Raw genomic sequence first — 25,982 nt, forward strand, 5'->3', positions numbered from 1 at the left:
GTTGGCGGCAGGATTCGCTGTCAATTGCCCCACTGGGAATCAATCACAACAGACAGGTGGGTTTTGCAGATAGTTCGAAGGGGCTCATTTGGCACTTCTCCACCAGGAAGTCGCAGCTCTCTGGGCCAAGGATCCATAGAGAAGGTCCCTGCGCCAGAAGTAGGCCATGTTTGTTATCCCCGCTACTTTCTAGTGCCCAAAATAGGCAAAGGCTTACGTCCTATCCTAGACCTTTGGGACCTCAATTACTTCCTCACGAAGGAGAAATTCAAAATGCTCACCCTGGCTCAGGTGTTCTCTGCCTTGGACCCAGGAGGCTGGATGGTAGCATTAGACTTGCAGTACACTTATTTCCACATTCCCATCCTGCCTGCCCACTGACGTTACCTACGATTCGTGGTTGGTCACAAGCACTTTGTTTACCCTGCTCCCCTTCGGCCTTACCAGCGCCCCTCAGGTGTTAATGAAAGTGATGACGGTGGTTGCAGCTCATCTGCGCCGGTTAGGCGTTTCAGACTTTCCCCTACCTTGACCTTGGCTGTTGAAGGCAGACTCGCCCCAGAAAGTTGTCTCCCACCATCAGACTACAGCGAGCCTCCGGCACACACTGGGGTTTGCTATAAACATGTGGTCACAACTGACTCCCTCTCAGACTCTCCCTTTCATCTGAGCTGTTCTGGACACACTGCAGTTTCAGGCCTATCCTCCCGAAAAGCGAGTCCAAGATATTCAGGCTCTGATTCTGATCTTTCAGCCTCTGTCTTGGGTTTCAGTGAGACTGACTCTGAGGCTGCTGGGCCTCATGGCCTCCTGCATCCTGCTAATAACACAAGCCAGATGGCATATGTGGGCTCTGCAGTGGGACTTGAAGATCCAGTGGGCGCAGCATCAGGGAAATCTCTCAGACATGGTCCCGATCCCAAAGGGGACTGTGAAAGACCTGCAGTGGTGGCTTTCAAATCCGCATTGGGTCCACAGCATATCCCTTTCTTCCCCAGTCAGATCTATCTATAGTGACAGATGTGTCACTTCTGGGTTGGGCAGCCACATGGGAGAAGCGGAGATCAGAGGCCTCTGGTCTCCATATCAATCTTCTGCAGCTCTGGGCGATCGGGCTTGCATTTAAAGAATTTCTTCCCTCTTTCAAAAGGAAAGTAGTGCAAGTGTTCACAGACAACACTACTGCCATGTGGTACTGCAACAAACAGGGCGGAGTAGGTTCCCGGACCATTTGTCAGGAGGCACTATGCCTCTAGATATGGCTGGAACATAAGGGCTCTCTGAACGCCAGAGCAGACAAACTTAGCAGTTGATGCATAGCCGATCACAAATGGCGTCTCCATCCGGAGGTGGTGCAAGGTCTCTTTCAGCAGTGGGGAGAGCCTTGGTTAGATCTGTTCGCCTCTGCAGAGAACACGCAATGTCAGCTGTTTTGCGTGTTGGAGTTTCCAAGGCGGCACTCGCTCGGAGACACTTTTTGTCTTGAGTGGAACTCCAGCCTCCTTTCTGCCTATACCACTTCTCAAGAACATCAGGAACGACCACGCCCAAGTTATCTTGGTGGCTCTGGACTGGGCAAGGAGAGTATGGTATCCAGAGCTATTGAGCATGGCCACCGATCCTCCACTCAGACAGCCTCTTCGGGAGGATCTTCTGTCGCAGCAGCAGGGGACGGTTCTCAACCCGAACCTGTCCAATCTCCGCCTTCATACGTGGAGATTGAGGTGCGGCAGTGTACTACTTTTGACCTTCCACCTGAAGTCTGTGACGTTATCTTGGCAGCCAGGCGTCCCTCCACCAAAACAGTGTGCACCTGTCGTTGGCATAAATTTGTGGTATGGTGTACCAACAAATCTGTTGATCCCCTCTCTGCTCCTCTTTCTGAGGTTCTTTTGCTCATTCTTTCTTTAGCCCAGCAGGGCTCTGCTTTGGGCATCCTTGAAGGGTATTTAGTGGCTATTTCGGCCTTTCTTAAGTTACCTGATCAACCATCACTCCTTTTGTCTCCTATTGTCAATTGATTCCTTAAAGGTCTCCCCCATTTATTTCCTCCCACTCCATTTATCATACCTCAGTGGGACCTCAATCCTGTCCTTACTTACTTAGGCGGTCATTCTGACCGCGGCGGTCGGCGGTCGCCGCCCGCCAAGCGGTTCCCGCCGAAAGACCGCAGCGGCCATTCCGGCTTTCCCGCTGGGCCGGCGGGCGACCGCCAGAAGACCTCCGGCCGGCCCAGCGGGACAGCCCCTTCAACAATGAAGCCGGCTCGGAATGGAGCCGGCGGAGTTGAAGGGGTGCGACGGGTGCAGTGGCACCCGTCGCGATTTTCACTGTCTGCTAAGCAGACAGTGAAAATCTTTGTGGGGCCCTGTTAGGGGGCCCCTGCACTGCCCATGCCAGTGGCATGGGCAGTGCAGGGGCCCCCAGGGGCCCCACGGCACCCGTTCCCGCCATCCTGTTTCTGGCGGTGGACACCGCCAGAAACAGGCTGGCGGGAAGGCGGTCGGAATCCCCATGGCGGTGCTGCAAGCAGCGCCGCCATGGCGGATTCCCTGGGCCAGCAGGAAACCGGCGGGAAACCGCCGGCTCCCCTTTTCTGACCGCGGCTTTACCGCTGCGGTCAGAATCGCCCAGGAAGCACCGCCAGCCTGTTGGCGGTGCTTCCGCCGCCCTCCGCCATGGCGGTCATGGACCGCCAAGGTCAGAATGACCCCCTTAATGTGTACTCGCTTTGAACTGATTCACAATTGCCCCTTACGGCTCCTCACTTTCAAGACTTTCTTGTTGCCATCACTTCTGCTCGCAGAGTAAGTGAGCTTCAAGCTCTTTCTTCAAAACATGTCTGTGCACCCTGACAAAGTGGTGTTGCGCACTAAGGCAGCCTTCCTTCCCAAGGTTGTTACGCCTTTTCATGTAGGCCAGTCCATCACCTTGCCTACTTTTTACGCACCCCCACATCCTTCTCATGAGGAGGAGAGACTGCACGGTCTGGACCCAAAAAGAGCGTTGGCGTTCTACCTCAATCGTACTAAAGATTTCCGGGTGGACGATGAACTCTTTGTTGGACATGTGGGTGCGAAGAAAGGGATAGCGGTGTAGAAACATACCATCTCTTGATGGGTACTTCTTTGCATAAAGATGTGCTACGCTTTGGCCAAGAAGCAACCCACTGAGGTCTTGCACGCTCATTCCACCAGAGCAACTGCTGCTTCCACTGCATTAGCACACGTAATTCCTGTCCTGGATATCTGCCAGGCAGCTACGTGGGCATCCCTGCACACGTTTCCTAAACATTACTGCCTTGACAGTCAGGTCCGTTGGGACGACTGCTTTGGTCGTTCGGTCCTGCAAGACTTTCTAGTATGATCTTGGTTTGCAGCCAACCGCCGAGGATAGCATTGCTTGGGTATCTATACTAAGATAAGGAATCTGCAACTAGAAGTCTCTATCAGATGTACAAGTTACTTACCTTCGGTAACGAAATATCTGGTAGAAACATATTCTAGTTGCCGATTCCTTACCGGCCCACCCATCCTCCCTGCTTGCGACTGATTTCTAGGGACAGGGTTTCCCCATTCAGGTCCTTAGCTCTGGCACACCAAACTCAGTGTTATAATGGTGGCTGGGCACTTTGTCCTGGAAAGTCATTAAAAGAAACTGATGTCAGTGTGCTGAGGCGGCATCTATGTACTACTCCAGACATCATCACAGCGACTATGACGTCAACGACGCCCACGGAGTCAACCGATGCCACCTACCGACCCGCAAGGGTATTGCTCGAATAAAAAATCTCCAGATCCAGTCTGATGCCTGGGGGGAAATTCTAAGGTAAGGAATCTGCAACTAGAATATGTCTCTACCAGATATTTTGTTACCGAAGGTAAGTAACTTGTACAATAAGGATGCGTCTTAAATTGCGTAAAATTGAGATCCTTTTATTGACAAATCTTATGAATCTTTAACAGCCGACACATGTTTCGTCACAAATGTGACTTTTTCAATGTTGCAAGAAGTACATGAGAAGAACACGTCATACACAGATGATGACAGAGCGTATGTTAAAAAAAGACAATACTAATATCAAGTGACTCATCCACTGGTTTGAGTATAAGAAAAAGCAAAAGTGGTCCCTACCCGTACTAGCCAAGAGAAAAATAGATGAGATGCCCAAGCCTGAAATGTGCATATGGGTAAAAAGAGTCTATATGTGTACCAGAATGATGTCACCCACAATAGAGAGAATGTGCAGACAATAGTGTACAAAAACGTGCTAGTGCAAAGAAACCAGAGTTGACAGAATGCAAACACCAGAGAGAGTAAAAAGAAATATAGAAATATTATACAGACCAACCTATACATAGTATTGTGACAGTCCAAAAGTCCAAGGGATAGAACCAATTGATGTCAACCATGTTTCCAAATAGCAATCTAGTAAACACGCCTATCTTGTTGAACTGGAAGAGGTGGTCAAACAAAAAAATTAACTAAGAAACAATAATAATCAAATCAACATAAAGAGCACACCCAAAATAATCTCTAAAAATGAGAAACACAAGACCCATCATAAAGACTATGGGAAGTCGGGTCATATGGCTTTATTCTGGACAACGATCTATTAGTTGTTCAATGAGTATTGTAAAAATAGCAAGAAAGGTGATATGATATTCACCTGAATGGAAAAGAGAATTGAAGCAACATATTATTAACCAATGCAAAGAAAATAATGAAAAACATTACACAGTGTAAAACAAAATGTCTAAACAAATACCAGAAGCCTAAAAAGAGAGTGACCCACACAATGGATACAATTAAACTTGTTGATCGAGTGTATCTTACACTGCCAACAGTCGGACTCTGGAGTGTCACAAGACCATGTATAGGTTGGTCTGTGGATGAGTCACTTGATATTAGTATTGTCTTTTATTAACATATTCCCTGTCATCATCTGTTCATTACAAATTGCTCCTATCATGTTCAACTTGTGTACGGCAGACCTAGGCTTGACGTTGTCGAAGGGGAATTTGTTTCCCCCAAGGTTTGGGCCTCTTAGACTACCCATTATTCAAACGCAGATGATTTGGTAATACTATATCATTCATTTGTTGGAATGAAGAGGGCACTGGCCGTACTACATTAACTATCACACCACAAATTCGTTAAAAGCAAATGCTGCAAAAACCAAAGTCTTAATCTTTGGACAGCGAGCGAAAAAACATCAGCTGACGTGGAATGTTGGGCCCTTAAATATCACCACGACTGGCAAATACAATTACCTTGGTGTCTGGATGGCAGATACAGGCAAAGCCTTCTTACAGGCAAGGGAAATATAGGAGAATGCAGCTAAAATTTCACTTGCTTTAGCAAAACTTCATCATAAATTAAAGATCCCAATAGCAGAAGGGATACGTACAGTAATTCATGCCAAGGTCCTCCCCACCAAAAACTATGGGCTTCTTGCCCATCCAGTAATGCTCAAAAACACACTGGAACACTGTCACACTGTGGCTTATAGGAAAATATTTGAGCTCCCCAAAACAACAAGGTGGACCTTGATACGGCTGGAGCTGGCTCAATGAAAGGTGCCCTGCAGGCGATTTTTAATTATGTGGGAAGTCCTTGGACAAGACACCTTCACAGCGTGTCTACAACATTAAACCTTATCACAGAAAATCTGAAACATCAAGCCTTGACCCTCTGCTATTCTAAAGAGCATACTAAAAAAAGCAAGGAAAGAATCTTTCAAAAGAACAAGACTTGAACGTGATCAGGCATATTCTGGGCTCCTTGGGTCCCCATAAATCACATGTGGACGTCGCCTGCCAGCCATATCGGAAAGCGGCCTTGGGAACATCCTACACACCAGACTCCTGACACTGCCAATCTCTGAATTTAGAGTGCGTTGGAAAACACACTTGCCTGAACCGCAGCAGTGCAGACAGTGTGCTTACGACTCGGAATGACTGACTCACTTTTTATGTTTCTACCCAGCGTTGCTGCCCCAAAGGCGCCTTCTGTTACGGCCAATATTTCTGCAGCATGGCGTTCCAGCTTGTGAGGAGGCAGTGACTTATGTTTACACGCGAATGGTCCCTTCAGAACTGCAAGAATCTCCAAGTTTTATGCAATGGCAGGAGGGTTACTGAGAACCACCGCGCGTTATTCCTTAACATCGGAAGGCTAATTTATTTCCAGGAAAGTAATTTTTGAAAACATGAAGTTAGTGTACGCTCATTGGTCGCCCAGGGGCTCCTCCCACTCCTTATAACATGACAATTATACTGCACAGTGCACTTTGTGTGAACTTCCACTGGCCTTAATACTTGAAATGAGCACACAAAGTGTCTAAAAATATCTGTAAGGGGAGAATTTGCAATACTTTCCCTGGAGACACCACTTTCTGCAGCTGTGGCTAAGGTTAAAATGATAAGTTACTGATGCCCCTCGGGCTTCCGCTCCTTCTAGCACGATGATCGCACTGTACGCTGCAGTTTTCTTGCGAACTTGCACCGGCTTTTAATGCTTGCAATTTATGTACAAAGTGCCCAGAAGTGTTTGCAAGAGGAGAATAAAAAAAAATAAAAAAAATTCCTGAGATCACTTTTTGGAACTAGTGTTTTGTCCTTTTTGAGACACTTCGTAGTGGTGTCATTTTATGCATGCCTTCCTTTTGTTTCCCTTTAATGGCTGTACTTAAATTAAGATCATAAACACCGCTGTTGAGATTAAATTCTCTTCCTCTGAAAGTATTGATTGCCTACATGATATAAAAGTGCTCCAATGGGCACACAAACTGTTTGAAAGGGTGGCCAGTGTGTAGGTAAAATATCTCTTTGGTACTCCTGCACTATACGTTGCATTTGTGTTGACATTGCATTTGCACTAACGCTTGCCTATTGCTAGGCATGATATGAGCTAGATGCTGCTCCTATACATTCTTTTGTCTCTTCCCGTGTGCCGCACTTAAAGTATGATAAAGATTTTTCCATTAGGATTACATTTTTCGTTTTTGAAGTATTGATTGACATTCATGACACTCTTAATGTATGAAATTATTTGGTAGGTGCGTTGGTTGGATTTTGAGAGTATTAATTGCCCTACATTACACTCGTAAGTTATGGAATGATTTGGTAGGTGTTACCATGGATGTACAAATTGCCCCAAAAGGCTGACAAGGGGCGAACGCAAAACATCCCCTTTGGGCCCCGTATTGTACATTGCACTTTTTGTGAAATTGTGTCGCTTCTTCAGTGAAATTGCATTTGCATTCTTCATTCGTGGTTGGTTTATTTTATTTAATTTTAACGAGATGTATTGAAAATACATTTTATGTGCTGTGGTGCTATTGTGAAGATTTTAATTAATAATTCAATAAACAGAAAATACACAGTGTATGTACCACGCTGGCCACATATACTAGGGATGTTAGTGCTTGCGATCTGCGTAAGCTCATAGAAGTGGAACTATACCTGAGTGGGCCAGTAGGCCTCCACTCCAGTGACACAGATAAAAGGGTCTAGCTATGGATTCACAAAATACTGCACTGCTACCACTGTTCTGTTCTTAACCCACGGCAGGAACATAAGTCCACTGTTGGTTCAATAAGGGCACACTTGGTGTGCTCGTTCAGGTCACAGGACATATCCAGAATCTCACTCATGTCAAGGGGCAAGCCTAGGCCTCTGCACCCACTCTATTTTAGTGTGAGGCTAATGCAAGATTTAAAAACCAGGATACCAAATAAACAAAATTGGGCACTCGGGGTAGGGGAAACCTGCCTGTACACCATTCACGGGGATTCCCCTCCCAACTGTAGGCTCAATGAGGGAATATTTTCTACCTCTCCCTTCCACATGGCTTAAACTAAGGTTTGCTTCTTTTCACCCTATTCGTAGGTATCCATGCACAAAACTTTATGGTAACCCAAAATTTCAGGAAGACTTGATTCTGCATAATGCATGAATATGTTACTTCTTACAAAGGATTTTTTCACGCTTCCAAGAGAATATTAAGTTAGCTATTGCGGGCGATTAATTAGAAATGTTTGGCTGCTGGAGTCTGCCCACCAAGGTATACAAGGCTTCCCACCTCATTTACCAACAGTGCATGCCTACCAGATTGTAATGTCGTAGTCATGTTTTAGATCAGGAAGTTTCTTTGTTAGTCCCGCTCGTAAAGCATATTTTGATACGGGAAAAGTACTGTTTTTACCATAATGATGGTAACCAAAAGTGTGTGTAGGCTGGGTGCTCAGTGTGACAGTAGTACTTTAAACGCCTGCAAGTGCCCATTAAAAACAGAGTTTATAAATGGGAATGCAAAATCGCCTTGTTGCAGTGTGCACTCTGTCAGCTAAAAGTCCATCCTGAAACGCATGGATTACCCTTAATGTCGCTGGTTAATATTCAGAACCTGTGTTTGTGTTGGATCTACAAGTGGAACATCGAGCTGTTTAAACAGTGGTAATGAATTGTGCTTCAGGGGTTCACTGAACGCTTTACATGGTAACTTTGGAGTACCTGGGCTACTATTCATTTTTTTTTCCTTTTGTGCTCCTAGTTCTGGGAATAGGTTTGTTCCCAGTGGAGGAACCAGGGATGACCACTGAGTATGTTGGGAACAGTCAGAATTGGAACAACGCGGCATTTCACAACTCCAAAAGAAGGATGGAGTGGGTGTACATTTAGGGTGTAAAAATGCCCTACAGCCTCTGTTTCGTTCTGCAGATGCAGGCAAAGGGGCGTTTATATTATGGAACTTTGTTTTCCAGTTGGAGGAAAATGTGCACATTTCCACTAATTAACCGCAGGAGCATAACAAAGGAGCAAAAATAATACCTGCGGGAAACTAGAATGTACTTATATTTCCAAATGTCTTCGCTGGAAAATTGTGAATCTCCAGAACATGAGTCAATCTTAAAAAATTGCAGGCATGAGTTCAGTGATTTAAGTGAGGATGGTCTTGCACATGTTTCGTCATGCTATGGTGGCTTCACCGAGGTGCTGCATGCACATGTCACCATGCATGTACATGCAGTGAATATTTTGTTGTTGTTTTAATTAATTAAGAAAGAATCATCCCATTAGCAAGTTGAAGTCTTCTAGGCTCTCGACAAAAAGTTTGTAAAAAATGTGGTGGGGCGAGATGGAGCAGCTGGGGACAGTAAATGATGAGCGGTAGGGGAGGAGCAGAGTGGAGGATGTTTAAATTAATTTAAAAAAAAAAAATACAAAGTCGAGTGGAATGGGGAGGGGCCTGGTAAGCAGCACATGAGCTATAGTGGGGCTGTGATTCTAGAGGGAAGCAGCTTACTGGAGAGACAGAAAATAGATGCACTCCCATGGAGTATTGGCAGCAAAAGTAGTTCCCCAATGTGGTGCTGTAGAAAGATACAAATCATTCATTCAAAAGATGGTAAAGGGTTAGGATAAACACAAGAGGATGAACTAAAGCCAACAAATAAGATGCAAGCAGACTGAATATAACGCCGACCAGTGGTAAGCTATGGGCTAACCCAAAGCCCGCTGTAAGTATCAATATTGTGCAACAGACTGCTAAAAGTATCTGTAAGTGAGACATAAAAAGCAACAAAAAAAAAACACATTCCACAACCTGCACAGAGATCCTCCAGCTCTCCCCACCAGTCATCTCCGTAACTGTATTTGCCACCGTAACTGTATTTGCCACCTTTGTAATAAAAAATACATGCCAGCTAATTGTTTAACTAGTATTATTTTGTACAGGCAGTTGCTTGTAGCCAAACACGAATTTGTGTAAAATCCCTAGTATTCTCCCCGTTTTTTAAAAATAATCATATATAAATAAAGGAGTGGGCACTAGCGGAAGAAATACACATCGGACTAGCCAGACGGGATGATAAGGTGGGTGAAGACATGGACGCTTGGCGAACACTTAGGGATGGACTCCTAAACCCAGATGCTTCGAGGAGGGTGGTGGAGTCCACGTCGGCAGATGACTCGGATCTCGATAGGGATCAGGGAACAACGGGTCTTTATGCTCGCAATGAAGAGGCGCACTACAGAAGGGAGACAATGTATGGAAGAACCTGTCTCCATATACTGCACAAGAATCCACTTGTTGGTGGGGTACCCATCCCTATAAGTGTTTCACATGTATCTAAGTGATCAAAAAATATGTATAGTGAAATACTGTACTTAGCTGTGTGTTTGTTTTGGAATAAATTGAAAAATAAAGGTATTTCTTTTTTATAATGATCTTGAGTGCTCCAAAATACTGGTAAAGTGATTCCGTCAAATATTTGCTTTTAGGTATAGATTTCAAAGGGAAAAATACCGGATTTTCCTTATTTTCCCCCTGTTTTGTACCATCCTTGACATAAAAATACTGGCCAGGTGGAAACCCTAGGCAAGGCTGGGGTAATGCCCCAGCTTAGTGTTAGACACACCCTGTAGGCAGGTGAGGTCTGGAGTTATGGGGAGGACCACAAGAGATTCCAGCTCAGTTGGAGCGTGAATTCCTATTTGTAGCACATGCAGGGAGACGATCCAGGCCTCGTTACTAAGCATCAGGAATGTTCCCATCGGCAGTTATCCACCCCAAAATGAGAATAAATTGTGTAGATAAGCTGATGAAGTCTGGATCCACAGCCACAACCAAATGAGATGAGCCAGGTGGAAGTAGGATGAGGAGATGGAGGGCTGGGCACGAACTGTGAACTAATTGTATCCAGCTATCACCGCTCCTTCTCCAGCCCACCGACCAATGCTGCGTTTCTTTTTCAACCCTTAACTAGGGCAGGATGAGAAGAAGCCAGGGATGCAAGGCAGAGGCTCCTATGGGCGAGTGATGAGGGCACTGTAGTCCTTCTTTGCCTGTTTGCTGGGAAGGTGGTGATGAATGTGGTGTGGAAAGGATGGAATGGAAGAAGAATGGCAGCTCTGAACGGAAGTGGTGAGGAATGAGATCAGAAAGAGGGATTAGAAGAGAGAGGGCTGGGTGTGACCAGAAGAGCAGAGCAAAGTGTTAAGAAAGATGTGGATAAAAGGAGGGCAAGTCGTGAATGGAAGCAGCGAGGAATGTGCTAAGGATTGGGTGGCTACAATAAGGGCAGGATGGAATGAGCGGCAAGGAATGTGCTAAGGATAGGGTCACTACAAGAAGGGCCACGAAGAATGTGAGACAAGGGCAGAGTGTGGTTGTGAGAGGTGAGGAGTGTGTTAAGAAAGAGGTGGATAAAAAAGGGCAGTATGTGAGTGGGGAAAGGTGAATGTGTTTAAGGATGCGATTGATAAAGGAACGGCAGGGTGTGAATGGGAGAGGCTAGGAATGTCGTAAGAAAGAGGTGGATAACAGAAGGGCAGGAAGTGAAGTGGAGAAGTGAGGAATATGGTAAGGACGGGATGGATAAAAGAAGGGCAGGGTGTGAATGGGTGAGGCGAAGAATGTGCTAATCATGGGATGGATAAAAGCACTATTCTCCTTGGATAGTGGTGGACCATGGATGTCTCACAATGCTACTGTATCCAATGAAGTCCCATTCGAGGATTATTACTTTCTCTGACTTCCTCCAGTGCACCTTTCTTCTGGCATGAAACGTGTGTAGCGACATCAAGTGTGCTCACACAATCCACCACAGCCCTGACTCTCATCATTAGTCAACTCATTTACTGACACTGAAATATCCATGGAACCTCCGAGCACACCTATCCTAGCTTCTTTAGGCACGAGCAATGAGAAAGCCAAAGAGCTCTTAAAAAGGGCAGTTAGCCTGACCGGCAGTCTGTATGTTCACCCATAAAATGAAGCATCGCCAGAGCTCTCCCAGTGCCTCCACGCTGATTTCACGGCACTACAACATCCACACAGCTCTCGTGGTGCACTTAAGTCCTGGGTCGCTGTGTGCACTATCATGTCAGCAGAGTACTGACACATTCACATTGCACCCCCAGTAACCTCTTTCTTAGTGTGAGCTGAAACCCCAGTACGGCTATGCTCTTGCAGTGTATTTGGCTCAGCCCATTCCAGCAGGTAGTTGGCACCAGATCCCCTCTTCGGGATGGTAGCTCAGGGGGCTTACACGTCTCCTGCAGAGCTCTTCATAGCAGCTTCATACGCCAGAGGGACTGACTGTATTTTTATCTTTTTGAGAAGGGTAAAATAAGAACGCAAAGAGACATCATCAAACAAAGGGGCATCTTTACTCTTGCTGGTGATGATTGATGATGCAAGGTTGGGTAGGGGGTCTAGATTTTTTCATTTGTCGGATATGCAACAATGAGCTTTGAATCCATTTGTGCTGTTTCCTTTGTGTTCTAATACCAGTGCCTACAGCATTTCTCCTCCTTATGAGAAACTGGGTTATTTGAAGGAGTGAACCCCCCTTCAAGCAGCAGCCACAATCTTCCTCAGGATAAACCACAAAAAAGTAACTAAAATAACCTATGCTTAACCCTCTGGTAGCTTGGCACAAGAGTGTAGGAAAGTACCATCTTGCCTGGCATGTTACCCCCATTTTTACTTGTGTGTCAGTTTGTTTTTTCCTGTCTCACTGGGATCCTGCTAGCCAGGACCCCAGTAATCAGTTTGTGGCCTGAATGTGTTCCCTGTGTGGTGCCCAACTGTGTCACCGAGGCTCTGCTAATCAGAACCTCAGTGCTTATGCTCTCTCTGCCTTTAAAATTGTCACTGCAGGCTAGTGACCATTTTCTTCAATTCTAATTGGCACACTGGAACACCCTTATAATTCCCTAGTATATGGTACCTAGGTACCCAGGGTATTGGGGTTCCAGGAGATCCCTATAGGCTGCAACATTTCTTTTGCCACCCATAGGGAGCTCAGACCAATATTACACAGGACTGCCACTGTGGCCTGAGTGAAATAACGTCCACGTTATTTCACAGCCATTTTACACTGCACTTAAGTAACTTATAAGTCACCTAAATGTCTAACCCTCACTTAGTGAAGGTTAGGTGCAAAGTTACTAAGTGTGAGGGCACCCTGGCACTAGCCAATGTACCCCCACGTAGTTCAGGGCAATTTCCCCGGACTTTGTGAGTGCGGGGACACCATTACACACGTGTACTACATATAGGTCAATACCTATATGTAGCTTCACAATGGTAACTCCGAATATGGCCATGTAACATGTCTAAGATCACGGAATTGTCCCCCCATGCCAAATCTGGTATTGGGGTGCCAATTCCATGCATCCCGGGGCTCCAGCATGGACCCCGGGTACTGCCAAACCAGCTCTCTGGGGTTTTCACTGCAGCTACCGCTGCTGCCAACCCACAGACAGGCTTCTGCCCTCCTGGGGTCTGGGCAGCCCAGTCTCAGGAAGGAAGAACAAAGGATTTCCTCTGAGAGAGGGTGTTACCCCCTCTCCCTTTGGAAATAGGTGTTAAGGGCCTGAGAGGAGTAGCCTCTCCTAGCCTCTGGAAATGCTTTGAAGGGCACAGATGGTGACATCCTTGCATAAACCAGTCTACTCCGGTTCAGGGATCCCCCAGCCCCTGCTCTGGTGCGAAACTGGACAAAGGATTGGGGAGTGACCACTCCCCTGTCCATCACCACCCCAGGGGTGGTACTCAGAGCTCCTCCAGTGTGTCCCAGACCTCTGCCATCTTGAATGCAGAGGTGTGAGGGAACAATGGAGGCCTCTGAGTGGCCAATGCCATTAGGTGATGTCAAAGACCCCTTCTGATAGGTGCTTACCTGACTAGGTGGCCAATCCTCCTCTGAGGGCTATTTAGGTCTATCCTATGGGCTTCTCTTCAGATAATGAATGCAAGAGCTCACCAGAGTTCCTCTGCATCTCCCTCTTCCACTTCTGCCAAGGATCGACCGTTGACTGCTCCAGGACGCCTGCAAAACTGCAGCAAAGTAGCAAGAAGACTACCAGCAACAGTGTAATGCCTAATCCTGCCGGCTTTCTCGACAGTTTCCTGGTGGTGCATGCTCTGGGGGCTGTCTGCCTTCACCCTGCACTGGAAGCCAAGAAGAAATCTCCCGTAGGACGACGGAATCTTCCACCTGCTAACGCAGGCACCAAACTTCTGCTTCACCGGTCCTCTGGGTCCCCTCTCATCATGACGAGCGTGGTCCCTGGAACACAGGAGCTGGATCCAAGTGACCCCAACAGTCCAGTGGTCCATCTGTCCAAATTTGGTGGAGGTGAGTCCTTGCCTCCTCACGCCAGACAGTAATCCTGTGTACTGCGTGAACTGCAGCTGCTATGGCTTCTGTGCACTTTTGCAAGGAATCCTTTGTGCACAGCACAGCCCAGGTCCCCAGCACTCTGTCCTGCATTGCTCAACTCGCTGAGTTGACCACCGGCTTCGTTGGACCCTCCTTTGTAGTGTTGAGACGACCGCCGTGCTCAGTTTTCTTGAACCTGTGTTAAAGTTCTTCTGCGTGTGCTGCCTGCTTCTGCAAGGGCTCTGTGTTGCTGAGAGCCACCTCTGTCTCCTCGTCCAAGTGGCGACCTCCTGGTCCTTCCTGGGCCCGGGCAGCACCCATTTTCTTCAACCACAACCCTTGTAGCTATCAAGGCTTGTTTGCGGTCTTTCTGCAAGGAAACAAATCTGCATTCTCCAGCATTCCGTGGGACGACATCTGTACAAAGGAGAAGTTCCTGGCATCTTCCGTTGTTGCAGAATCTTCAGCTTCTTCCACCCAGAGGCAGACATTTTGCACCTTCATCCGGGGTTTAATGGGCTCCTGCCCCCCCCCCGGACACTTTCGTGACTCTTGAGCTTGGTCCCCTTCCTTTATAGGTCCTCAGGTCCAGGAATCCGTCTTTAGTGCTTTGCAGTCAGTTGTGGTCTTTGCAGAATCACCTATCACGACTTTAGTGTGTTTCTGGGGAAGTAGGGTAACTTTACTCCTACTTTTCAGGGTCTTGGGGTGGGGTATCTTGGACACCCTTAGTGTTTTCTTACACTCCCAGAGACCCTCTACACACTACACTAGTCCTGGGGTCCCTAAGTGGTTTGCATTCCACTTTCTTAGTGTATGGTTTGTGTTGCCCCTAGGCCTATTGCATCCTATTGTATTCTACAGTGTTTGCACTACTTTTCTAACTGTTTACTTACCTGATTTTAGTTTGTGTATATTTTGTGTATTTTACTTACCTCCTAAGGGAGTATATCCTCTGAGATATTTTTGGCACATTGTCACTAAAATAAAGTACCTTTATTTTTAGTAACTCTGAGTATTGTGATTCTTGTGATATAGTGCTATATGATATAAGTGGTATAGTAGGAGCTTTACATGTCTCCTAGTTCAGCCTAAGCTGCTCTGCTATAGCTATCTCTATCAGCCTAAACTGCTAGAACACTACTAATCTACTAATAAGGGATAACTGGACTTGGCACAAGGTGTAAGTACCATCAGGTACCCACTGTAAGCCAGGCCAGCCTCCTACAAAGAGCAGTCAGACTTAACTTAGAGGCAATTTGTAAAGCATTTATGCAGCACTTAAACAGTAATAAAGTGAAAACACCACACAAGAAAACCCACAGCAATTTAGAAACAGATTAAAATGTAATTCATGATTTGACACCAAAACAACAAAAATACAATTGGTAAAACCGGAGATATACAATTTTTAAGATTTAAAGCATCATTTGCAATTGTCTGGTCATGCGATACCACATGAAAGTCACAAGTTCAGGCTGACCTCAGAGCATGGGCCAGATTCAGGGACCAGGTTAATCCCACTGTTAAAGTGACTTCCTAAAGTCCAGCGCAAAGAGTTCCGTTCGCAGTGTATGAGGCTGCGATGAGCAGGGAGAGCATCAAGAGCGGTTGTTGCTGTAGCGTGAAAAGCAGGCCAGGCCTCATGAACGGTCGTCCCTGTAGATTGAATATCCTGTCGGGCCTCGCAGATGGTCATTGCTGGAGCTTTGCTTTGGCGGTCACTGCTGACTGTTGATGCTCTAACATGAAGTGCAGATCGCATGTACCTGGTTGTCGCTGGTAGTTACTGTAGCAGGAAAAGTCAGGTTCACCGGAGATTCACATTGGCAGTTGGCACCAGCGGCAGGATCATGGCATGAACTGGCTTGGTTACGAAGAGGCCAACATTTCAGAATTACTCCTATTCTGCTAGTTGGAGCTCAACTGATGCCACACCAATGTTCTGGGACCTGAGAGGCACCACTTGGGGATCAGTAACCGACTCCAGCAGAGTTCAGCGGGGCTCAGGGTGGTCTAGTTGCAGGTCCAGTGCAGCAGGCTAGCTGGGCAGTTGCAGATAGGCATCTCGAGCTTCTTGCAGTGGCATAACAAAGGCCCCTGCAGGGACCCCCCTCAGAAAAGCACCTGGCTTGAGTGAGTCGAGAGGAGGAGGCCTCCATGTTCTTAGCAGGGGGGGGGGGGGCTCCAGTTGTTACGCCATTGGCTTGTGGTGTCCCTGTAGCACAGAGCAGACCGTCAGCTGACCCTTGGAGTCACCTCTGCCTAGGATAAAGGGTGCAGGTCCACTCTTCCTTCTCAGAGAGCAGGACAGCAAGGCAGTACTTTAGTATTCACAGGTCCTGGAGTGTACTGAAGAGTGGGTCTGAGAGACCTACTTTTATACCTGGTAAGCACTATGAAGTGAAAGCAACTTCTGTAGTCTTTGGGGGGTTGTGAATTATGGTAGAGTTGGTATACTAGTGACCATGTGCTCCAATTTGATGTCCCCTGTACAATGCATAGAATTGTACCTATGATGATAAATCAACATGTTTGAGTCAGTGGAGCAGAGGGTAGGGGTGGGAGAGGGAGTTTTGGAAGCATCTGATAAACATGACTTATTGTAATTTGTTAAACCTAAAACATTGTACTGTTGTATTTGGAATAAAAAATGTTAATAAAAAAAATGTATACAAAAAATTTAATAAAGTAGCAAACCAGTGTTATCATATTGGAGAGGTAGGCATTACAATAGTGAAAAACAAATTTGAGTTTTTCACTACAAGGACATGTGAACCTTAAAAGTACATGTCCAGTTTTTTAAAATTTACCCTAACCTATGGGCTACTTAGGGCCTACCCATGGGAGGTAGGAAGGTTTAGGTCTGTCAGAAGGTTTATTTTGCCAGGTCGAAATGACAGTTTAAAACTGCATGCATAGGCTGCAATGGGCAGGCCTGAGATAGGTTTTAAACGACTACTTAAGTGGGTGGCACAACAAGTTCTTCAGGCCCACTTGCAGCATTTAATTAGCCAGCCCTGGGTATAGGGTATACCACTTTACTAGGGACTTGCAAGTAAATTAAATATGCCAATTCGGGGGGTAAGACAAATTTACCATGTTTAAAGGGGCAAGCACAAGCATTTTAGCACTGGTTAGCAGTGGTAACATGCACAGAGTCCTAAAGCCAACAAAAATTAATTCAGCAAGTCAGGAGGGGTGGAGGCAAAAGGTTTGTGGGCGACTTTGCAAAGAGGGCCAAGACCAGCACTTCTCAATTAAGGTTCTCTCTTCTTTGCATCAATTTCTTTCGTCTGGTAAGTAAGGATACTCTAAGGCAGGATGCCCAATGTAGGTCCAGCAGACCAGGATCAGATGGGTATAAAGGGCAATCAGGGAGTATCAGAAGGGCTGGTCTGACAGTCAGTAGCGCTCACATGCACGGAAGGGGCGGGGCAGCGTGCACGTGGGGAATCAGGGGAAATAAATATTAAAAAAATTTTTAAAAAGGGAAAAAAATGTACCTTCGCAGATGCTCCGCTGCTTCCTCGCTGGCTCTGCAGGCACAGGCTCCCAGCCTGCCCTGCGCCAATCCTGATGCTGCTTAGAGCAGTGTCAGGATTGGCTGGGAGCGCCCAGGGTGGACGCTCCCAGGCAGACTGGGATCCTGTGCAGGCTCTCTCCAGCCCAGCAACCGTGTTGCTGGACTGGAGAAAGCCCTGTGCACGTGTTTGGCCGGCCAAACACACATGCGCTTTGAAGGGGAGTCCTGTGCACTCCCCCTCAGTGCACATCACCCCGTGGCCCCGCCCCCTTTACCAGAAAAAAATCATAAAGAGAGTTTGATTGTTTTCTGGTAAAGGTTGTGCAGCTGCTGGCGGGGGGATGGGGGTGCTCCTCCGCCCAAACGGAGAAGCCACCACTGCTGACAGGTCAGTGTGAGGGTTGTTTGTGTGCCTTACTGTTAAGTTATCTGATATTACCACAAAAATTCCTGCAGCATGCACAAATGCATGCATGCATTCTTCTCATGTCTTCAAGTCTACACAGCATGTAAATTAAATACTGCCCCGATTGGAAGTGGGACAGTTTTTTTTTTTTTTTTTTTTTTAAATAGCGAACTGGTTCACTCACGGGGTCCACTTTTATTTCGGTGCCCAGGCCTATTTTCTGTTCGTGCCATAACCATGCAGATTTTCAAAATACAGACATAAGATTAGTGTACATACAGTGAAACCAAATGGACCTCGTGTGTCTAGTTAGTGGTAATCCTGAAACTATAGCGTGGAGCTTTACTTGCGCTGGGCACCTCTGCTCTGAGGCATGTGTATAAGAAACCAAACAGTAAATGTTAATAATTTTAAAGCATTGTGCTAGTTAAATTTTCATGTATCTTGTCAAATGTTTTATTGCATGCAGCCCACGTGGGTGTGATATAAACTGTTACCTTGATTGTGGATGAGCTATTACTACCCCTTGTCCAGTAAGTCTCGGTTTAAGAACTTGTCTTGCACAAGATTCCAGTCCACTTGTATTAAGCCACACTCGTAGTTACATTGGCTACTCCTTTGGTAAAGGATCCTTAGTTGTATTAGGCCATTGTGCCCTCAGAGACCCTGCCCACATTATTCATTCCGCTTAAAGCACTATGTAGGTCTGCCATACGTGGACTCACTTTTTTTTTTTGTATTTAAATAAAGAAGAGCACAAAGTAATCCTCCGATTTGGTTAAATTTGTCACCAAAATATTATGCAATAATACGGTCGATTCCCACTTATTTAACATAGTCATCCATGATTTCCCCTACCGTTTCAAATGCCCCTTACCTCATAAAATCTTCTCGGAACTTTTTTTTGCCTTTTTCTTCCATAATAACAGCTTCCAGGTGGTAAAATGCCATAAACGTTCCCATCATTGTAAGGCTCGTGGAAGTTTTTTTCCTTCCAATGACGTACAATAAAAAGTCGTGATATTACAATTGCAACATATACGAAGTTTCGGGATTGTTTTGGGACATTAACACCCACACCTAGCATTACACGTTGACTTGTAAGCTGTGTACTGCATGCCAACATGCTAGGCCAGGTTCTCTCACGCTCGTGCTCCTATACAATTTTAAGACGAGTGTGCAGAAAGGCCTTGCGCGTTCTTCAGTAGTTCACACCGGTCTTGAAGCGCGTGGACGTCGGTGACACGTTCAGTGGCTTATTAATCAAACTGTTCATGGTGGATGAGCAATGAAAACAGAACTATTTAAACGTGATAACGAGTTTGCTCCCTGAAACCCGCCTTACTTCGGGTGGGAGGTGGTTTACTGAACACCGGAGCACGTTAACTCTGGATTCCGCAGTCACAGCCTTCTCCCGGTCCTTTAGTGATCGCCTCCCAGTCGTTTCCTTTGCACTTTTTGTTCTCGAGATGTTCATTCATCCAACAGGAAAACAAATCTAGCCTGAATCACTCGCGTGGAAACAGCTAGTGACGGGTCCTTGAGTAAACACCTTTTTTCTAGTATGCTACATTCTTATTTTCCCACAGAGACTGGTTTGATCTATTGTCTGTCCACAGGTGTAATGATGCCGACATGTACTGCACATTACACAAGTCACGGGTGTGTGAAAATAGCCGTTCATCTTATGTCACTTGTCTACGCTGCTCATAGCTGTATTTTGTTAGCAACATATCCTTGGGAAGCTAATTAAACTGATATTGCGGGCTTCTGCAGACGAGTTGCTCGTTGTCACATTAGACTAACTAGCTTGCCTTAGTGAGTTGAGCGAATTCCTTACGCACATAGCACTTACTGTCGGATCCAAATATGCAGCTAATTGTTCTGCTTTCACACATGTCCGGCACAACATATAAGAGTAGGTTGCAGCTGTCACCGGCAATATGGCTCGGTGAGTCAGTGCTGACACTTCATGTGATCTGCAGATCACGGGTTCGAATTCTCTACAAGGCCAACTCCGCCTTTCATCATTAAGGGGTTTGTAAGCGGAGTCTCAAATACCTACAGTTATTGTATGAAGCGCCATATAATGGGGGTGGTTGGTATTTTGAGGCATTAGAACGTACCTGACTCAGCAGGGCGCGAGGGAGCCGCCGCTAACGGTGCTCCCCTCCTCCGCGTGCATGCTCGCAGTCCACCATGGCCACTCGCTGCTCACGCGCCTTCTCTCCCGCAGGTGTACAAGCAGAGGGCGGCTCTGAAGGTGGAAGACATCCAGAACAGGCTCACCGAGCAAGAGGAGGACTTCGCCGGGTCGGCGGCGCGCTACCAGCGAGAAATGAAGCACCTTCAGCGGATGCTGCTGGACCGACAGGAGGCGCTTGATGAAGTGCTGCAGCAGAAGCGGTAAGTGCCCCTAAGCTAGTGGGAGGTGGCGGGGGCAGCTGAACCGCTGCGGGCGCTGGCTCTGCGCCGGACTGCCATCTGCTTTGCTTCTGGTGCCCGCTCTGATGCACAGACTGCCGTGTGAAGAAGGGCTCCCCTCCCCCGCGCCCCTCAAAGGCAGCTTCTGAAAATGACATTAGTCGGAAGCGACAGACGTTCTTCGAATGGTAGTAGTCCGCCCCTCTTGCTTTTGTTATGAATGATTTAAGAAGAGACCGCTGACTGGCATGTATTTAATACATACTTTTACAAAGCGCTAACGTCTTATGTTGACCTCCTCTGAGTGCCGAGTCTGTTCTGTGTTGATTCCTAGTGAGCAGAGGCACATAGGAAGCGTGATGTAAGCAAGATGCGTGTTTTAAAGGCCATTTCTTTACAGATTAGTTTTTTTCTGTTTTACAGCTTAGTTATGACATCTGGGCATAGTCGTCTTCTGAGATTGTGTTTAGATGTGACTGTCATTTAAACTAGAAAGGACACATCCATTCACTCTTGCAATACCGTTCATACAGTTTTCATTTTTAAAGGCCTAGACTGTAACATATATTATAGATTATCGGATTGTGATGCCTTGATGGACCACGTTTGACTTCTGCTAAGCAAAAGACATCCGACCCACCTTAAATCCAAAGAAAGACAAGCATTGCCAAAGCCAACGGATCTGACTTTTAATGTACTTGCGCATACATACACAAACACCAACAGTGCATCCTTCTGGGTCTGTGCAGCCTGCCTCTTTCTACGCCTCCCATTCCCGTGCCCTGTTTTTTGTTTCTCATGCTTGTAGTATTGTATGGAACCTGCCCTGTAAGATTAGGGAATATAAAATAATAAGCATTTGCAATGCAACGGGTCTCGCATTTCTCCGAGTTAGAGCTATTAGCAGTTGTAAACGCCCAACTGGACTTTTTTTGCCACATTAAATGGAAAAAAAGAGCGCGATCGCGCTGCTACAGTTCACTCGTAGTGAAACCTATCGGTAAAAGTGCAATTATCTACGAAACCGGCAAAAGTACAATTAACTATGTAACAGGGTGGATGTCATGGAAAGCGCTCGACTTCTGCCAAGCGAGATCGCGCTGCGAACAAAGATAAAAAGTGGTCCATAAACTGCTCGGGGAGGGCTTACCACTGGAAAAGGCATGACGTATGCATGCCTTCCACTAATGAAAGCAAGCAGATTTTAACAGGCAAGCCCACGAACCAATGAAAGACACTGACGTGACATGGACAGGGCTCCGAGCCCTTTTCTAACTCCTAAAGCATCTTGCAAGCGAAACGCATGCGCAAGCGACGCAGGCTCGACCCTAAAAAACGGGCACCGCAAGCTTGTCCTATCTGATCAGCATCAAGGAAGGAAAAAGGTCCCGCCTGGTTTGATTCTCAGGACCTAGTTTAGGATTGTCAGAAAACAAATCCAAATATCCATTGATGTCACTGAGAAGGATTTCAGTTATGGAGGTAATTCTAGATTGCAACCTAAAACAAGCATTTGCAATGAAATGGGTCTCGCGATAGAGCTATTAGCGTTGTAAATTCCTAACTGGACTTTTCTTGCCACCATAGATAAAAATGAAAAGTAAAACAGTTGACATAAGTGAGCCAATTCAAACCGCCATAGCCCTTGCACACCCAAAGGAGAGACACAAAAGGAAAAAGAAGTTTCCTTGCAGTTAAATGTTTCAGCAAACATGCATTTATCCATGTAGCAGGGTCGACGGCCAAGCCAGTAACAAAATCGTCCCAAGGAGGAACAAATGTAAAACATTTATCAATAATGATAGAGGATTTTTGAAAGGCAAGCCCATGAACGAGTGATAGAGCTGGGCGTTCTGTGAGCGTGATTAAAAGCCTACAGATAGATTACAGCACGTCAGAGCGCTTGCGCACTCGACCTAAAAAGCACTGCATCATTCAGTGAGGGGAACATTCATCAACTGCCTTTTGACCAATGAATCTGTGACAGCTTGTGGAGGGTGTCCAGAGAATTCTGGGACTACAGGTGTTCCCATTCTCAAAGCAAGATCTGTCCAAATAGTTTTCCACAGCCTCTTTGCCTAGGCCTAAGCTGCCCCTTGCTGCTCTGTCTCCCTCTCTTTCTCGTTCTCAGTTACTGTGAAACATACCCACTAGTTAAGAACGGGTAACAAGCTGGGGCATAAGAGTTACCTTTCAGGTGACTCCTTTACTCATAGTCCTTAGCACATTCCATTTATGAACACCACCATCCTGACAGCCTCTGCTGTCATCCAAAAAGCATGTCATTGGCTCAACTTTTTAAAGAAGGAAATAGCAACAGCACATGTTTTGAAAGGCTTTTGGTTTGTATGATGCACACATGTACGCGTTATTGCTGTTGTGAAGAGCTCTTAAATTAACAGCAATGTAAGAAGCTTTCAGACCAACAACCCCTCCCCTCCCCACAAGAGCCAGGGTATGAACAAGTTTAAGATGTGCTATGTGTAACTGAATAACCATAACCTTAACTCATCCATTGTTTTAAGCCCTGTAGCGTCCTCATTAGCTTAGTCTTCTTAGAGAGTCATCAACATTTTGATGTCTAGATCGTTTTATGGTACAGCCAGGAAATTCTAATCTGGTGTAGATTGAAAGCATTTTGTAAAATGCACCAAAAACAAGGAAGAACATGGAACCCATTAAACTGACTACCTTCTCTGTGAAGGCTCTGACCCAGAGGAACCAACCTATCACCTTAATCCCATACTGCGAGGACCTCATATCCCTCTTTGATTCAAAAACTGCAGAGATTAGAGAGGTAATAAAGAAGGACCTTCAAGTATTGTCTCCTAGTTACCCCAAGTAAGGTTCTAACTTATCACCTTCAAATCGATGAACTTGTCATATGTCTTGGCGCCACCTCAAGGATCAAAGTCTCAAACATTCTGTCAATAAGATAAGGATTTCTTAATTTCCATGTGATATTCCGGGTTAGGTCAACAGGTCTATCATACAGGAGTCTATTCCTGTCACCTTAAGCGTGCATTGATCATCCCACTCTGCTTCAAGGACCACTCAAGTTTTCAGCATAATGACCCTGTAGTGTCCAAGCAAGATAATGGATTGGAGATTGCGCTACACCTCTAGAACTACATGGAATCCCATAGTGGACATCACTACCACCAATCAGGTTTCAAAACAGCCAAAAACAAGATTCTGTGTTCACGAACACCTAGCCACGAAAGACTTTCACATCCTTGTATAGAAGAACTAAGAGTAGCCCTCAACGTCCTTACCGCTGTCTGCCACCTATGTCATGGTTGACCTTCAGATTCCAGCTGCCTTTTGTAAGAATGCATGGCAAAGAAATGCATGTAGTCTTTACTTTTGATCCAATCAATCATTTTCCATTACTGTGATGCAGTCCAGTATCAAACCAATCTCATGCAAGGCCCCAAATGGATCTACATGTAACAACAACTGTTTGAATTGTATATTAGGCCACTAGATTACATATTCGAGTTCCACATCCTCCATGTCTAGCTGAATCTATATTACAACAAAATCCAGTTCTGGCTGGATAGTGGATCTGAGACCAACTGCCTCAAGCTTTTTTTTCTCTCGTGGATGAAGGAGAAATGTGTGTGCTTGAGTGGGGATTAAGCCAAGGTCCTTCTCATTACAGTTAGTGGGTTTGAGGCTACGTTTCATTCAATTGGCTGCAAGGATTGTTAACAGCTCCAGAGTCAGCGCAGAACACAAAACAACATTTGGAATTATGTTTGATGCTTGAATGCTCTTTAGCATCTTAATAAAGGCAGTAGTCAAAACAGGAAACTACCATCTGTGCCTCCTGAGAATTTTAGGAAGTCTAACCCTATCTCCCTTGACTTGGATGTTATCTCGTTGCCTCCATCCTAACAATTGATTCACTTCAAGATCCTGTATTTCAGACTCAAGATATAGGATTCAGATTTTCTGAACACTAGTCTTGTGCTATTTATTTCCTTTCCATGAGAGTGAAACTCGGTGCTTTAATGTGCCCATGGACTCCGAACAAGATAGGAGTAGAACCCTTTGGGACCCATGGTGAAAATTTCTGGCAAGACCGAATGTGCCCAACCGACACTGTAGCATTTTGCTGGTCGCTGCCGGTTAGGGGCTGATTTCATAGGATGTTGCGCATTCATGAACTAAACATGCCCCAGTTGCCCCATTCTAATCACCACTTTCTGCAGTGTGGTGATGGTTTGAACATTCTTTTCAAGGCAGATTAGTTTGGTTTCCAGTCCTGTCCTGATTTCTCGAAGAAGCTGGAGCCAGCTTAAGTTCTCAAAAGGAGTGCCTGCTTGGCACACCATGCGGGGATAAGATAGGCATGCCAAGCAGGCGCTCCTTTTGATGAAGGTGTGACTGCAAAGGACTTCGCCCCGATCATGGACCATGAAATGAGAGGCCCTCTAACTCAGGGTGCCCTTTGAAGCTGTAACCTTATGGAAGGTAGGACTCTTTGCTGACTCTGTACAAAATGTCTTGTAAGGTGCACTAGAGATGTAAATTTTTTTTGGGTGAATAGGGATCCTTGGCCTTGAAGAATGCCCAAGACCCTTGGGGGCTTGTAAGAATGGGCAGAAACATGTTGGCTTAAATAGGTGACACGAATCATCAGTATCGTGTTCTCACTGTATGTTTTTAACAATAACTGTGTTCCCCACTAATAAAGGAATTACCAGGGGTAAACCCAAGGTATGCTTATAAGTCTGGATCCCGGTCTTTTTATCCAGGAAATATTTATCAAGACCTCCCACCTGCTTAGAGGAGACAGACAGTTGAGTCCGCCCTGGTGGTATTGATCGTAAGGATGAAGCATGATACTATTAGGTGTGTGAGGCTTCTACTTCCATAAATGGAAATTATCCTAGTGAGGCCATGTGAGCTCATGAATTGACCTTAAGGGGTGTTCATGTATGAAGGAATTGGGAAGGTGGCTTCCTTTGAGCAGTCATATTTCTGTGTTATAGATTGAGAATAGGGGTGGTATGACTGCTTGATTATGCTCCCCTCCACTCCATTTGTCATGTTTTGAATATTTTAGAACTGCCCTTTTTATATAAGCATTAGGGGGAAGGAAGACTGTCAAAGCTATCCTGGGGCAGTCCGCTTTTAGTCCCGTATCCTGGGGCAGTCAGTCCTGTAACTGTCTTTACTACTGGTCATCATACAAATTGTTTCGTCATATATTTTTATCCTGTATAGCAACATAATGAATGTGGGCAAGACAGCAAATGCTGTAGAGAAATCAAGCCACAGCTTTGTCATGGCTTGCCGATTTAAAATATGAGGCATACTAGTGACAACCTTAGAAGTTAAATGTGCAATTTAATAAACCTATAGTGAGCCACACAATCAAGAATACAAGATGCCACATGAGGATGATATCCTGCTCCATGTGGGGGACCAGGAGGCAAGAA

General features: G+C 45.8%; 2 protein-coding genes across 4 annotated transcripts in view; one reads left to right on the forward strand and one right to left on the reverse strand.

Annotated features, from left to right (window-relative positions):
* The window catches only part of LOC138267532 (E3 ubiquitin-protein ligase RNF182-like), a 56,683-nt gene extending 36,335 nt beyond the window's left edge, over nucleotides 1-20,348 (reverse strand). The window contains exon 1 of the mRNA XM_069216545.1: nucleotides 20,235-20,348. The gene's annotated coding sequence lies outside the window, so the exon portion shown is untranslated. The remainder of the gene's footprint in view (nucleotides 1-20,234) is intronic.
* CEP89 (centrosomal protein 89) overlaps nucleotides 1-25,982 on the forward strand; it is a 1,116,496-nt gene that overhangs the window by 941,710 nt on the left and 148,804 nt on the right. For all 3 annotated transcript variants that reach the window (XM_069216542.1, XM_069216544.1, XM_069216543.1), the window contains one exon: nucleotides 20,345-20,514. In XM_069216542.1, the coding sequence (XP_069072643.1) occupies nucleotides 20,345-20,514 (170 nt within the window). The remainder of the gene's footprint in view (nucleotides 1-20,344; nucleotides 20,515-25,982) is intronic.

The sequence above is a fragment of the Pleurodeles waltl genome, chromosome 12 (assembly GCF_031143425.1).
Source record: "Pleurodeles waltl isolate 20211129_DDA chromosome 12, aPleWal1.hap1.20221129, whole genome shotgun sequence".
Classification (NCBI taxonomy): Eukaryota; Metazoa; Chordata; class Amphibia; order Caudata; family Salamandridae; genus Pleurodeles; species Pleurodeles waltl.